General features: G+C 42.9%; 1 protein-coding gene across 9 annotated transcripts in view; it reads right to left on the bottom strand.

Annotated features, from left to right (window-relative positions):
- The window catches only part of LOC139633499 (triple functional domain protein), a 78,548-nt gene that overhangs the window by 43,862 nt on the left and 18,927 nt on the right, over positions 1 to 15,759 (bottom strand). For 8 of the 9 annotated variants that reach the window (XM_071499183.1, XM_071499179.1, XM_071499184.1 and 5 more), the window contains exons 2-3: positions 14,942 to 14,992; positions 1,717 to 1,791 (exon numbers count right to left, since the gene is read on the bottom strand). In XM_071499183.1, the coding sequence (XP_071355284.1) occupies positions 1,717 to 1,791; positions 14,942 to 14,992 (126 nt within the window). Of the gene's footprint in view, positions 1 to 1,716; positions 1,792 to 7,755; positions 9,840 to 14,941; positions 14,993 to 15,759 lie in introns of those variants that run through there. The other variant, XM_071499186.1, reaches the window with a different exon arrangement.

Here is a 15,759-nt window from a genome sequence, read left to right as displayed (position 1 = left end):
CCAGAGGATCACCAAAGCCAGTAGGATTCATCCTCCAGGGATCATGAATGTCTGTAAAACATCTGTCTAATAGTTGCTGAGATATTTCAGTTTGGACTGAGCTGTGCTGCTAAATATATTCAAATTATAAAAAGATCTGCTTGTTCCTAACACATGCAGGCTAAACGAAGGGTTTGTGTTTGCTTTAACCTTATATCGTCTGCAATTTTTGCATATTTGACATTTTGCATGTTTACAGTGTTTCTGCCTCTGTTCCTGAATCCAACCTGATGAATATTATTTTGTCAGTTTAATTGATAATTTGGTAACATTTAATGTTTACACTACATCATCACGAGACGGAATTATGAATTATCTGGGACTATAATAATAATATTTTGCTCAAAGCCCCTCGACCAGTTGCAGAAGCAGGGAGCTGCTTCTCTCACGTGGGAACTTGTAAACACAGGCTGACTGCGCTCAGCCCACAAATTAGTGAGTTCAGTTGGGTTGCTGTGCGCCCGTAGGCTCAACCCGGCTGCTCAGAGGAGAAAATCAAACGCTCACGTGGCAAGTAGGCAAACATGAACGCGGACGAACATGGCCGATTTATTAAGGGGCCAGATCTGGGATAATAGGCTTAGCTCATTTACCCTCCTTTTCACCAGCGGTTCCTCCTCTACCTCCCTCCCTCCTTCATCTCAAAGCCAATTATTCCACCAGCGACTACTATGGGATGCGGTAGCTGACAGTAAGTCATCTCCATGGTAATGCCACTCTGTCTCTCCCTCTCTCAACTTCTGTCTGTTTGTCTGAGTCATCGTCCTTATCATTGTGTTTCTGCCTATGACCTTTGCTGCACACACACACACAAGGGGACCGATGAAGAGTGTGCATATGGCGCGTGCACGTGCACACGTGTGCGCACACACACACACACACACACACACACACACTACACTTTGTTATTCCATTTGGTCCTGCTGTGATCCAATGTATGAAGGTTTTTCCAATGCATCTGCCTGCACATAGATACATGTGATAATAATACACACTCTCTCTCTCTCTCTCACACTCACACACACACACACACACATTTGCACAAGCTGAATAATGTTTTTGTGTGTTGTACAAATAATCCTGCTGGATGTTCTTGGCAGTCTATATCTCCAGCTCGGCCTCCTGTGAGATTTCCCTGGCACGACTCAAGTGTGTGTGTGTGTGTGTGTGTGTGTGTGTCAGACATGGTTGAGCTTTCCAAAGACACAGGCAGCTGTAGCTCTCTATTCTGATACTGACTAAACAATGGATGTCTGTGTGTGTGTGTGTGTGTCTGTGTGTGTGTGTGTGCATGTATGAGTGTGAAGAAGGGTTCAGGGTTACGCGCCTGGACCCCTGTGAGACCCTGTGATTTTTTGCAGACAAAGTGCACATCTTATTATAATGTCCACACTGTCTGTGTGTGTGTGTGTGTGCGTGAGAGAAACAGACTAAGAGAAGTTGCATACGAAGCAGTGAATGTGTGCAGTTCAGTACCTGGGAGCTGTGTGTCTATGTAAATTAAAGACTCCACTTCATGTCTCATTAGCTTTGTCTACCATGATCAGACAGCGGGGTTGGCAAACTTGTGAGACTAGACACACACACACACACACACACACACACACACACACACACACACACACACACACACACACACACACACACACACACACACACACACACACACAATCTTACCTGACAAAAAGGCAACTTTTTCTTTGAGGATGGGAAGCACCTCCATCGCTCTCATCTCCTCATTTCTCCTGAAACCTGGATGGAGAGGGAAAAAAAAGGGAAGAAGAAAAGAGGACAATCAGATTTGAATGAAGAAAAAAAAAGAAGCTTGTCCATTTTATGCCTGTTCCTTCCCAGTTCATCTGCCATTACTTTTTTTTTTCTTACGGGCAGATTATTTGGAACAGAGCAGATTTTGTCCATTTGTAATCTGAGATCTGCAGCTTTTAAACACAAGGGATTGAGCCTCATTTCAGATTGCTTGCATCATGAGGAAAAAAAGTCTCTCCCATAGCAGTCACACACACACACACACACACACACACACACACACACACACACACACACACATATGTGCTCCAAGAGGAAGCACAGAGGTTGTGGTTGGAGAAACAGTAATGGTGAGACAAAATGAAGCCAAATTCAGGGGAAGTGAAACAAAGAGCTGTTGTAGCTCTTGCTGTAACAGAGGTGAAATGGGGTAAAGCAACATTACACATCATAGACACCACTTCAGTTCCCATCAACTGGAGTTAGAACCTACCAACAAAAATACTGAAGAAATTAAGAGGATCCCCACGTGGTGAGTAGCTGGTGGATGTTCACATCTACCAGAGGTGCTGGGTGAAGCTTAAAAAAAGATACTGATGAGGATTAATTAGGAGTCTACTGCCATGCTAGCACCTCTGTGAGGCTGTACTGAGCTAAATGCTAACATTAGCATGCTAACATGCTCACAATGACAACATTAACATGCTGATAATTAGCAGGTATGTTCACCATGTTAACCACATTAGTTTTGGACATTAGTCGCTAATTAGCACTAAACGCAAAGTACGGCTGAGGCTGATGGGAAAGACATACGTTTTTAAGGTATGTGGTCATAAACAAGCACTGGGCAATTTAAATTTTTACCTGATGAAACTATCAGACAAAAAGTCAGGGGATAAAAGTTATTCTAGTTCATCTTGCAGGGATTGTGTATGTCTGCACTAAGGCTGAATGATATGCAAAAAAAAAAAAAAAAAAAAAAAATCATATTGCGATTGATGGGAGTCATGAGCTCAGTTGAATGGTCATTTCTGAATTTCACTTTCATTTACCAAAGAAGTTAGGGTTCCGGTGTATCTGGAGAATATGGTTTTTAGGTCTCTGCAGCACCACACTCTATGGTTCACTGTGACACATTTTACCTTTATCAAAAAAAAAACAAAAAACTGCAGCTCCTGCGATTTGATTATTGCATCTGGCCATGTGGTGATTTCAGTAAGCTCAGTCTTGTAGTTTTTTTAATCCTGGGCATTGTCAACTGACTGCATGTTCTCAATTTAGAAAATGAGACATCTCAGTTTTCAAAATTTCCCTCCACCTACACTACAAACCGCAGTCAGAGGATTTTCTAAATGGCACTGTTAGAGAAGGCCAACAAGCTGTCAGCTGAGAAAAATGAATATAAATAAAGTTACTTTACCCACTTCAACTCTGTTTGCCTTCTCTTAAACTACTAATCTGTGACATTTTCCTATGAATAAACGTCTGCTAGGACTTGCACATACCCACTGATGAATCACACAATAGTGGTTGAACCTTCAGTTTGCTTCATAAGAGGTTTAATATTTCCTCACCACTGACTCTCTAATAACTGCAGCTCTGTCTTGGAAAAGTCTTCTGGTTTAACAAGGACTGATGTGTTTTACATACTGGTTTGTCTGAAGTAAATGGAAGAGGAAGTGGATGGTTGACCATTACAAAAAAAAAGCCACAGCAACAACCTGAACTATAAACTATTACCCTATAAATGTCAACCTGGCTCTCAGGGGTATGACAGTGTCAACGACTCCGCCTCAGCTGTGCTGTTCATATTCTGTCAGAAGTGAATGGATGAGCGTCAGGAGATTTTCAATAAGTGAAAACCTGTTCAAACAACTCCTAAATATAGACGCACAATTCCCTCAAGTGATTAAAGTCACATCTCAGCTTCAACACACACACACACACATATACACACACACATATACACACACACATATACACACACACACACACACACACACACACACACACACACACACACACACACACACACACACACACACACACACACACACACACACACACACACACACACACACACACACACACACACACACACACACACACAGGTGGACAGAGCAGGTCCAGATTTTGTCCTTCAGACAGAGCAGAGGTCTGGTTCGTGTGACTGATGACCCAGACAAGTCATATTACCCCAGTGTCTTCATTTCTTTCACTCTGTCTTTGATTTTTTTTCCTCATAGTCCCCCTTTTCATCTTCAGCCTCAGAGCGAAAATCTTCACATTTAATACAAATTTGACTGAAATGAACTTCTCGTTTCTTCTTTTATGTCTTAGATAGAACCAGGAGAGACAGACAGGAAAACCAGGGAGAGAGTAAAGAGTCGGGGAGTGACATGCAGCAAATGGTCCAGCCTGCTGAATCGAACTGGGGATTCGGTGCTCAGGGCACTGCAGCCCACGTGGTCCCCATCCTGACCATTCGTGCCCCCCCACCCCCCCCCCCCCCCCCCCCCCACCCCCCCCACCCCCCCCCACCCCCCATGAGATAAGCTTCTCTCTGAGGAGTATTGTTCAGTGCACATCATAAACACCCTGGTCGATGTGTGTGATTTGAACTATTCACACAACAGCGTCAGAGAAAAGAAATAAAAGACATGATGTTATGTAATCCCTGTCTATCTCTACATTATAGTGTGATGGTGAACTGCTAAGACACACACACACACACACACACACACACACACAAACAAACTGTTACCGTGTATTACATAACAGCACAATAAGTACAATGTAAAAAGGGAGGAGTAACCTCTCTGTCGGCCTGTACTATTGTTATGATGCCAGTGCCCTCACACACACACACACACACACACACACACACATACCCCTCTTAGTGGATTGTTCTCCAGTCTCTGCTCTCAGCACGTCGCTGTATTTATGACTGTATGCTAATGAGATGCTAATTCTCTTCCACCACCGGAGGAGATCGAGAGTCGGGACTCGTGTCTATTTTTACTTTTCTTCCCTCCTCTCATTTGTCTCCTGACATCCCTCACTGTGCTACAAAAACAGTTACACATGATCGACCACATTTCCCACCGCGCTCCCGTACAGAGCGAACTTGTAGGTCTTTATAGATGAGGCATGAGAGCAGGTTGGTGCAGACAGAGAGCTCCTCCTCTCACACATGGACCCGGTGCTGCTCTCTATGGAGAGAGCAGCAGTGTCAACTAATGATTAGTTTCATGATTGTCGAGTGAATCAATTCTTCTCTGCTTAATCATGTGTTGATATAATGTCAAAAACAATAGTGAAAAATGCAGCAGAAAGGTTTTTTAAAACCCACTGGGAGAATTTTTGTTTGACATTTTATTGTCATTCAAATGAGCTTTTTTCCCCCGACCAAGCATTTAAAGGGAGTCGATTTATAGTTACACAGAGGGAAGACATTTAGGAAATTGATGATGTTATCCTGTAATCTGCTGATTAACTAATTAATCAACTGACAGTTTTTTTTTTGTTTCTAATCATGGGCCACAGAAGGTTTTCAATTTAATCAGATACTATAAAACAAACTGAAAGTAATCAGTCACTGTGGATTTTGGTGAGAACAGAAACATGTAGATTGTGGGTTTCCTGCAGTGTGTCGTCCCTGGTGAAGACGTTGTGCTGTTGTCTCAAAAATGTTGATGCATACACAGCTACAATTTTATGCTTTTCAGATAAATTTGTGAGCATCAATGCTGACAGGACACGTAACAACTGGGAAGCTACAGCAGCTACTCTCAATATTAAATCAGGTCTTTTAGGTTCCAAGCAGATTTTTATATTTGCATGAATCTAATTTGTTGTTTTAATAAATTGCTCATTAGACAAAAACATATTTTAAAACCATTTTCATAATCAATTAACCATTGAAGTCATTTTTGAACATTTGTGATGACAAATCTGAGCATTTGGTGCTTTTCTTTGTCTTATGCGATAGAAAAGTGAACATCATACAAACAGTCTGAGGACATCATCCTGGATTTCAGGAAACTGTCATGTGTTTTTTTTTTTACAGAAATTTTTTTTTTTTATAGAAAATATGATTACATGAGAAAATCAGCAAATTAATTGATAATGAAAATGATCATTAGCTGCTAATTAGCAAAGGCTTTATTTTCATTATTGAATCTATAAATGATTCTTCAGTTGATTAATTGTTCAGTATACAACAGGTCAGAAAATATAAAATCAGCACCACAAATTTCCACAGACCAATGTGGCGTCTTGAAATTGCTTATTTTTGTCTGACCAACTGTCCAAAAGCCAAAAATATTTATTTTAGTATCACATAAAACAGATAGAGGAACAAAACCCTGATAAAGTGGAGCAGAGAATATACAGCATTTAAATAAGATAAATGACTAAAATTATTTATCAATTACCAAAATAGTTGCTGATTGTTTTCTTATGATCAACTGATCAGTTCATCAACTTATTGTTACAGCGCCACAGAGGCTACAAAACATTACTGGCTCCCTGTGTCACTGATTGATGATTTGAAATCAGGAGAAGCTGAGTTGTCTGAAGAGCGTTCGGGTGAATTACAGCTTCCACACAAATGGATCAGTCAGCATCTTTTTACCACGGAGCGATTCATCTTCTGAAGAAAGGACTACCTTTGAAGTTGCCTGCAAACTTGCTGTCTGATTGGCTGGCTGCCAATGAGCAGGAGGATAATCAAAGGTCAATGAAAAACCTAATGTTGACAAGATGACAAGAAGGTGATCACAACACGTACATGTGTGTGTGTGTGTGTGTGTGTGTGTGTTGAGGGAGAGACAGCACACAGTGAGCACTTTGTAGAACAGTGTGAATTTGCTACTGTATAGTAACATTTAACAGCCACTGGATTAAGGTCTGCCCAGACACACATGATCCTCTGTAAACCCCCCAAGAGACACACACACACACACACACACACACACACACACACACACACACACACAAGAAAACCTTTCCCTCCTTTCCAAAACCCTGTTTTTCCTCCTGTGCTGCAGATCAACCACAGTTTGACTCCGTCCATGTGAAACTAAATGATATTTTATCTGGAAATATATGAACATGATGACTTATTTTCTATGACTAGCCTGACTGTGAATATTATGGTAAACCTCCAGTTGAGGTATTTAACTGTGCTGAAGTGTTTTTGCGTGGATTTTCTATTTTACCAAACACAAAAAGGTAACTGTACCCCACACAGACGCATCACTTCCCTGTGCTCTGCAGTGCTCTGGGACTGGAGAAAGTGGCACAGCAGCTAAATATAGAGTGGCCAGGTCACACCCACCCAACACACACACACACACACACACACACACACACACACACACACACACACACACACACACACACACACACACACACACACACACACACACACACACACACACACACACACACACACACACACACACACACACACACACACACAGGAGAAGGAGGGTTTTCTGGATGAATTATGAAAAACAAATAAATAAAATAAAGAAGTGGTCAAGCAAAAGAGACACTACTAAAAAATGTGTGCGATAATGACACATGTCATTGTGTCATAACTCGGCTGAGAGTGTGAGAGTGAGGGGAGGGAATGAAGGTGACAGCAGAGAGCGAGGGAGGGAGAGGGAGTGGGTGGGAAACGACAGGTGGACAGCCACACAGAGGGAGGAAAGACATACATGGTAATGATATATGGACCAATCAGTCACAGTCAAACCTGTCAAACACATACTCATTTCATTCCCTCCTTCTTTCCCTCCTTTCTGTTTGTCGTCTGAGCACGATGAGGAAAGGTGAAAATTAAATTCACCTCTCACCGGTGAGACTGAAGGATGAGAGGGAGGAGCAGAAATGAAGGAAATGACCTCATGGTGGATGTATAATTGCCCCACATTCACCCACACACTCCTGGACGTGGTATTGTACCTGTCAGCTGGATGAGGGCGGAGCCAGTTTGGGCATAGCGCCACTTGTGATTGGTTGCCCAGCAAGTCATACTTGATAATTCTTCCACAAATTGTAAAAAAAATCCATAAATTGCTGTGGATTTGGCTTCATTCGCTGGTGGAGAGACGCAGTCCGCTGCTACCGTCAGCTAATGATAGACTGATGGGCCGATGTGCTGAAGGGTTCCCAATCCATTGCGGGCACAGTCGCAGCAGCTGAGGCTAATCCTGGGATTCCTGAGGGGAGATATTCCAATCCAGCAGACAACCAAAACCACCCATTTGGGTGCCGTCTACACGTCCATATGGAAAAGCTGGTGCAAACATTTCCAAGTAGAAACAGAGCTATCAGTGCAGACTACTTCGCTGTGCCCTAGCAAACAGTGTGGATGTGCACTTCACGTAGGCATTAGGTGAGCTGCTAATCTGCCCGTCTTTTGGATCGGCAGGATCCTGGAGGTAATCCTCAATGTGGAGGAGGAGCAATGATTATAATATGCCTGCACTGCGTTTATGCACCCTGAGAAGCTGCTTAGCATTAGGAGACTGGAGGCTGATGGGGGAAACCCTAACAGTGCGGGAGAGGCTCAGATAAGAAGCCAAACCCACATCAAAGTCTTTCATTGCCTGCTATCACTCCAGTGGCCAACAGTACTGCACTGAAGAGCGTGCACATCTGGATGTGTCGAAATGTGTCAGTGTTTAGAAACTTCACCCAGAGTTCATCATGATGGTGAGTGAAAGTGCACAAATATGAAACCTCCAACTATTTCAGAGCAAATACACTGTAAACCCTGAGCTGATGTGGCTGCTTGTCATTTTTTAAGTCCATTATCTCAAGGTCACAACTTCATTAACTTCTACTGATTAAGACTTAATGGTCTCTACTATTGAGAGATAAAAATGGCTTTATGTTGCTCACAATTGTTTTAAAGTCTGTTATCCTGAGAAAAACAATGTATTTCTGTTGTTATGTAGAAATATCAGACGCTGTTCCTTCATGATTATGATTAAACACCTCATTAATAGAAAACAGCTTCCAGACCATTTAAGCTACACTCTACACTTTAATTCACACAGCTGATTATGTCAGCAGGAGAAACAGTTGATCACACATCACTTTCTACTGAAGAAAGACAACTGTAAACTAAGAAACATTACAGCTGATGAACAGTGTTTTCATCATTATATCTTAAGAAACTAAATAATTGAATAATTGTGTTTGGGGAAACTGACTTAAAAACATACATATGATCACAACAGGCATCTAATTTGCTGTTTAGAAAACAGTGAACACCTTGCAACACTGTCACCTGTTCCTGATAAAATTTTTTCTTTACTGCATGAAGAAAACAACAATATCTGGAGCCCAAATGTGCTCCACTAGGTACAGAGAGGTGGATAAAATGGTCTTAATACAATAAAGAAGAAACGGTGATGTAAGTAGATGATCCTCTGAACTCAGTCTGGACTCTGGACACTGGACACTGATTCTCTGATGTGTCAAAGTCATGATGTTGAGATACTGTGTCTCTATAACACTGGTACAATAAGACAATAAGTGGGTAGCACCACCAAGTGGATCAGGCCCACTGAGTAACTTTATGTTCTGGATTCATTCTGAGTGCCTGAAATTTTAAATACTATGACAAATTGTGGCTAAATATGCAATTTCATTACATTCCTTATTTCATCCATAATCAATAAGCCATTAGCAACAGCTGAAGAGGTTATTATTACCTAGTTGATGATGTCTAAATTCAGGAATCCAAAGAAACCAAAGTCCATTGCCGAGCCCTAAATTCCCGAGAATAATTTAGTCTCCAAAAGCTGAGGTGAACTGTATTTTCCAGGAAGCTCGTCCATCCAATACAACACAAACGCACCATTAACACCAGATCAATGTTTCCTAAACCAAAGTCAGTCCCGATATTTATGGGGTCACTAGTCCTGTATGAGCTGGGTAGTGGTGAAAGAACAACACTGCTACACTCCTCAGTGAGAAGGAGGAAAGGGATGAGAGGGAAATGCCAGAAATGTTCACCATCCTTTGTGTGTGTGTGTGTGTGTCAAAATATGTCGACACTCTGCACACACCTCAGAGGCTTGAGACTTGTAGGGGCCTCCCAGAGGTCAAGTGGGCATTACACTGGCTGATACAACAAAGTCATTTACCAACAACACCACCACAAGTCTCCCCCAGAGAGATTGTGACAAATACCTCAGGGAGGGGGTGGAGAGGGAGTGTGTTTCTGTGTTTATAATAATAAAAAAAAAAGAAAAAAAGAGGGAGAGAAAATGCAACAGCTGCTTGGACACGGACAGATGGACGGGTGGTGGTACGGGTGGGCAGTCAGCTGAGGGAGGGGGCAAGTTGCCTGCATACCACAAAAAGAGCGAAGCACACACTCGCAGCATCTTCCTTATCAGATTAAAGAGTTACATACAGGCGTAATCTCATAATGGTTCCGCGCGCAGCTGACTTGGACGTATCTCTTCTGAACCAGCTGTTATGGGTCAAGAGAAACCAGAACCGTGCACATGTGTGCATCCCTGCATAGTTGTGGACTTCCCACATTCACGGCGTGCCTGACATTCCTTGCTGAGGGTTGTGTGGGAATGGCAGGAATTCCTTGAGGCTGAGGGAGTGGACAGGAATAGGGCGTCCGTGACCTGGACCCCCTGACCTACATCCTGATCACTGACACTCCCAGAAGCCTGGATAGAAAAACCTCGATACTGTTCAGTGTAGTTTTATTTGACTGCATGCTCATTGTATTCATGAATACTACGACTGTTTTACTGTGGGAAACGCTGAAATGGAATCAATTTGATTTTGACACTTAATATTGATTAACTAAAGTATGCATGAACATGTTTTATGTTTTTCATGGTGTAAATTGTTGTTTCAGAGGCATTTCCGTCCTGACAATAAAAACTCTAACGTGGAAAAGTTAAACTCAGCTTGTGACAATCTTAAATCGGCCTAAAGTGTGGCAGTAAATTGATCTTAAAAAAACGGTCAGGCTTTCCATTCTCTCGTGCCACATCTGCAGTTTACAAAGAAATGATGGCAGATTCACCATTGAAATGTGTAGTAATTTTTCAAACAGTGGATCCTTGATTTCAGACAGAGGTACAGTCAGGTCCAAAAGTCTGAGACCGGCAAACGTTTTCTCTGCTGCCGAATGTGGTTTCTTGCCAGGAGAAGTTGGTGAGTTTCAGCCATTGTTGCGTTTACAAGACAAGAGATTATAACACGCCATCTGAGCAGCCCTACGTCTTCAGGACAGATTGGAGGCTACAGTGAGTCGGTATTGGAAAATGATGACACATGCGCGCTAACTTCAAAAGACATGATAGAGACATGAGTTCACACTGACGTTGCTTTCCACTGCTGGAGATAGCTCTAAGTGAGTAAAGGAATAAAGTTTGATGTTGAACTCACAATGTTTCTTCTAGACTGGTAAGTAAACAGCTGTTTATGCTAACGTTAGCTACGTAGCAATAGCTAAACTTACAAACAGCTCCTTCAAGCTATTCCATAGACTTTTGCCCGCTTTTTTTTGAGTATTGCTCTTACTACAGCCCCATGCAAACCATTTTAACATATGGAAACATCCAAAGCCTGACAGGCCCGTCACGCCTTGTTACAGTTGCTTGCTATGATCGTACAGTCACTCCTCAGGACAGGCGTTCAGGAAACAGTCAGTTACTGCCAACCTGGAAACATGGAGTCCTGTTTACCAGTGTGTCAGTGAAACTATCGGATAGTGAAAAGGCTACAATCCCACTAATCATAAATTACCAGTAAAGCCTCTTTCACACTGGACAAAAAACCGACTCACATCCGGCTTTTGTCTTCACTGGGAAAAGGTACGATCGACTTTCACTCTCAGGTCAAATGAGTCATGGGTATTTAGCGTCCCTGTTCAAGCAGGGCGCGAATAACATTCAGTCCGTGTTGAGTTTCAAGAGACTGGCCTCCATGCTGCTTTCAACTGCAGTGCGGTGCGTTCATGATGTTGTGACACACACACAGAAAACAAAACAGAAAGTGGTCCCGGGAAACCTTTTTTCACAGGTTTACCTGGCTTTAACAAACCCGCATGTTACACATTACTTTGAGTCTGAGTGACAGATAAATGCTGAGTGATGCATGTGCCTCTTTTCCTGCGTTTGAGACATAGTGAGGACACACTGAGGATGCTGGGAGAGCAGCGCTATGGTTCATCAGTTCTATTCTCTTATTGTGTTTCCTCCTTTATCTTTCTCTCAACACGACTCATCTGCCTGACGTCTGTGGTTGACACTTCCCATGTTCTTTCTTTCACATCATGAACTCTCCATCTTCTTCTTCCCTTCTTTCTCTGTGTTATAGTTGTCATTTTTGTGCTTTGTGTTGTTGTTCACAGTCAGTGACACAGTCTCATTCATCTCCTCCTGCCTGAACTATCACGAGCCTACTTCACTTCTGTCTGGGAGCTTCAACCTTTCCCCGCTGTCCTAGTAGAGTGGCTCTGATTGGCTGCTGCACAGCTCAATGTTGCCCGACTGGACAACACAGCAACCAGAAGGGCTGATCTGATTGGCTGTTGTGATCAGACACAGCTGTGGCACTCTAACAATGCACCAACTGTGGGTACAGCTGGCATCGGCTCGGCCACTGTACACACACAGACAAGTAGGTAACTAGCGAACAAGAATGAACATGTAATTACAGCCTATTGTTTCATCTGATGATAGAGCAATATGTACCCATATTTTTAGCAGCCAATTGTGCTAATTCACTATCAATCTGGGACGCTAAACTCTCCACTGTTAGCTCCTTCAGGCAGAGAGAGGCAGGTTTCACTGCTTCTCTCTCTTTTTTTTTCTACAGCCTGGCACCCCTGAGGTTGTTGGGTAAAATCCTTCCCAACACCTCTGGAGCAACTTCTCAGGTCAAGTGTCTGGTTCGACCCAAGAGAGACAGTGTGGACTAAAAGGTGCAACTTTTGAAAGGGACATTATTTCATGCTGCATAAAAAAAAAAAAAAAAAAAAAAAAAAAACAGACCTCGTCGATGAAAACGGGGTATCATTATCTCAAAACGTCAAGCTGATAGCATTAAGTGATTGAACAGTGCACCCTGGGTGTTTGTTTCCAGTCCACTCAGACTCTCCGTGTCCTTCCATTTTCTTCTTTTTGTCCCCAAATCTGAGATCTGGCCCCGGAGAGAGAGCGAGAAAGAGTACCATCTTTCCTTTATCTCCGCCTCTTTCTGTTCTCTCCGTCCGTCCAGACCTCTAATAGCAGGGTAGGCTAACCGAGCGAGAAGCAGGCCAGGGTTACCCCAGCGACCCAAACACAGCAGGGGAGGACGGGAGAGGGAGGAGAAAAAAAAAGACAGAGAGAGAAAAGAGGGTTTGTTATTGGTGCCAAGAGTTCATTTGTCCGGGTCTTTTAACGCCACCTGATCTCATTCTGACAAACCGTGACGAGGCAGAAAAACAACACCAAGTTTCACACATAAAATTCTGATACTAGAACAGACAGTAAAAAGACTCATTTCTCTTCCATACTTCCCTCCTGTCACTGACTGAGATTCAGCACAACACACAGTGAACTGTTTGACACTGTTGTCTTGTTTTCAGCTGTTGACTCCTGCTGCAGTTCACCGTCAACAGCCAAACACAGCTCTGCCGGCTGCAACCCCTTTTCCTGCCTTAGCACCAATCTGCACGAATACGCCATCTGGAGGTGACGCTGACACTTCATGCTGCAGAATGCAACTGATTACTGAGGATTTACACATATTCAATGACAAGAGGGTTTAAAGGAGATACAGTGATGAAATGGACAAGCCCACGGTGCTCTGTCTTTGCAAAGCACTCTGCAGCACATCTGTCAAGGTCCAAAGGCATTAACATTATTACATAACAGCACTGCCCCCGCTGCCTCCCCTTGCAACCCATTCCTCAGCTGCCCAGTCGGACCAGTGGTTGAGGAGGCCAGGCCAACAGATGGACAGGCCTAATCCTCCACACCCTCCCCTAAACCAGGAAGTGATAACTGGCAAGCAGCAGAAAGCTTCAGAAAAACGCCGCCCTGTCAGCTTCTCGCGGACGAGCCAAACTGTGTCAATGAAGCCAAGTATTGTCTAGATATAATTACACTCATGTTGTTTTCATCGCCTGTTTCTGTGGGCGCTGGAGCTGTCTCCATCGAGGCCCCCGGGGCCTGGGAGCAACCTGCCAACTCTCCTGTCCTCCTTAATATCTAGGGTTTGAGGGTTGTGATTTTTTTTTTAAGGCAGATACCACTAATACTGTTTGACAAAAGCTATTTAAAGTCAAAAATGTGTGTGTGTGTGTGTGTGTGTGTGTGTGTGTGTGTGTGTGTCCCATTCACAGAGGAAAGCATAGGCCATGAAATATTAAAACTTCCCACTGAAGCACAGGCGAGTAATTATCTTAAATATCTAAGTGGTCATATGTCTCCTCAAAATGTCACATCACAGAGGACAGCACTGACTGGCAAATATCAACACTTTCATATGACTACACAAACCAACATCATAAAAAACTCTTAATAATAAGCTTGGTCAATACTGGGACAATAAAAAGGGAGACCAAGTATGACTGAGTGGAAAGGAAACAAAAGAAATGTCATTTTAGGATGATGGAAAGGCTAACTGAGCGAATAAATCGTAATGGGGGGAAAGAGCAGTAGCGACAGGAAATATCAAATCTCAAATCAAATGATAATGGAAAGAGAGATGGGGAAACGGAGGGAAGAGGAATGAAAGCGACAGACACCATCGACTCATCATGGAGAGGCTGCTGTCTGATGGCGGAGAGAAGGGAGGGAGGAGGTGGACACGAGGAGGGAAGGGGAGTCAGGCAGATGTGATGGTGAAAAATAATGGTGACAATGACCTGTCTTTGTTGCTGGGAACACTGAAATATTAATCGTGTGTGTGCGTGGATGTCTGTGTGACACTCTTGTTTCCAACATTAATATAATACTCACCCCTCTCCCGCCGTCACCACTCACAGTAAACAAAATTAGACAAAGTGAGGATAGACCAACAGCTGCAGGATTGTGATTCACTGTGTGCAGTGTGTTTGGACTGATGTATGAATGAGTGTTTGTTTTACCTGCTATCTGGCTCGATACATCTCCTTTTGTCTCTTTAGGGAGGGATCCATCTGTAAGCACAAGCAAAAAAAAAAAAAAAGAGAGAAAAGAAAGAAAATTTATGAACTGTGTGTTATACAACAGAATTAAAATTTGACCCTGCTTCACATTTTCAATCTGGCTAATCAACAAATATGTTTTATTATAATTCTCTGCAATTATTTTGGCAATGAAGCAATGAATCTTGGGATAGATTGGGCCACAAAAGATCCACCTGTCGGAGCCTTTTTTTCAGGAAAAGAAGGCAGCATTTGAAGGAGCCTTCAAAATGGGACAGCGTAGTCGCACCGCTTCACATGCAGCCTCTGAAGGATGCAGCCTTGACTTGAGACACAGCTAGTGACGAACACTCTGATGCTCAACAGGTGTAGGGGTTACCTTGTTTACCATTTTAGTTTCCAGAGTTAACGTGCTAACATTTGCTGGTGGCGCTCAAAAGCTCAGCCAAGGCTGAGGGGAAAGGAAGGTGATCAACCACATTATACTTCATCCTGAGACAAAAACAACAAAAAAAACAACAACAACAAAAGAACCACTGGACTGATATTGCCATTTACGGAAGTGTGGCTAAAAAAAAAGGTAAAAGCTTTACAGCAACATTTAAGGGAGAAGGGAGCACAAACAGAGCTGCTGCTCTCAGAATAAGGTTTTTGCATTAGCTAAAGGCTGATGGAAAACTCCAACATTAGTTTCTTCAGTAAAGCGAAAAACCAAAGTAGCAAACTCATCTTACTCACAGGAAACACTCTGGTTTGCGACAAACACAGTCTTCGTTTTC

Source organism: Trachinotus anak, unplaced genomic scaffold (assembly GCF_046630095.1).
Source record: "Trachinotus anak isolate AG129_WGS33_773 ecotype Australia unplaced genomic scaffold, CSIRO_AGI_Tana_v1 ptg000016l, whole genome shotgun sequence".
NCBI classification, from domain to species: domain Eukaryota; kingdom Metazoa; phylum Chordata; class Actinopteri; order Carangiformes; family Carangidae; genus Trachinotus; species Trachinotus anak.
This window is presented reverse-complemented; position numbering and strand designations above follow the sequence as displayed.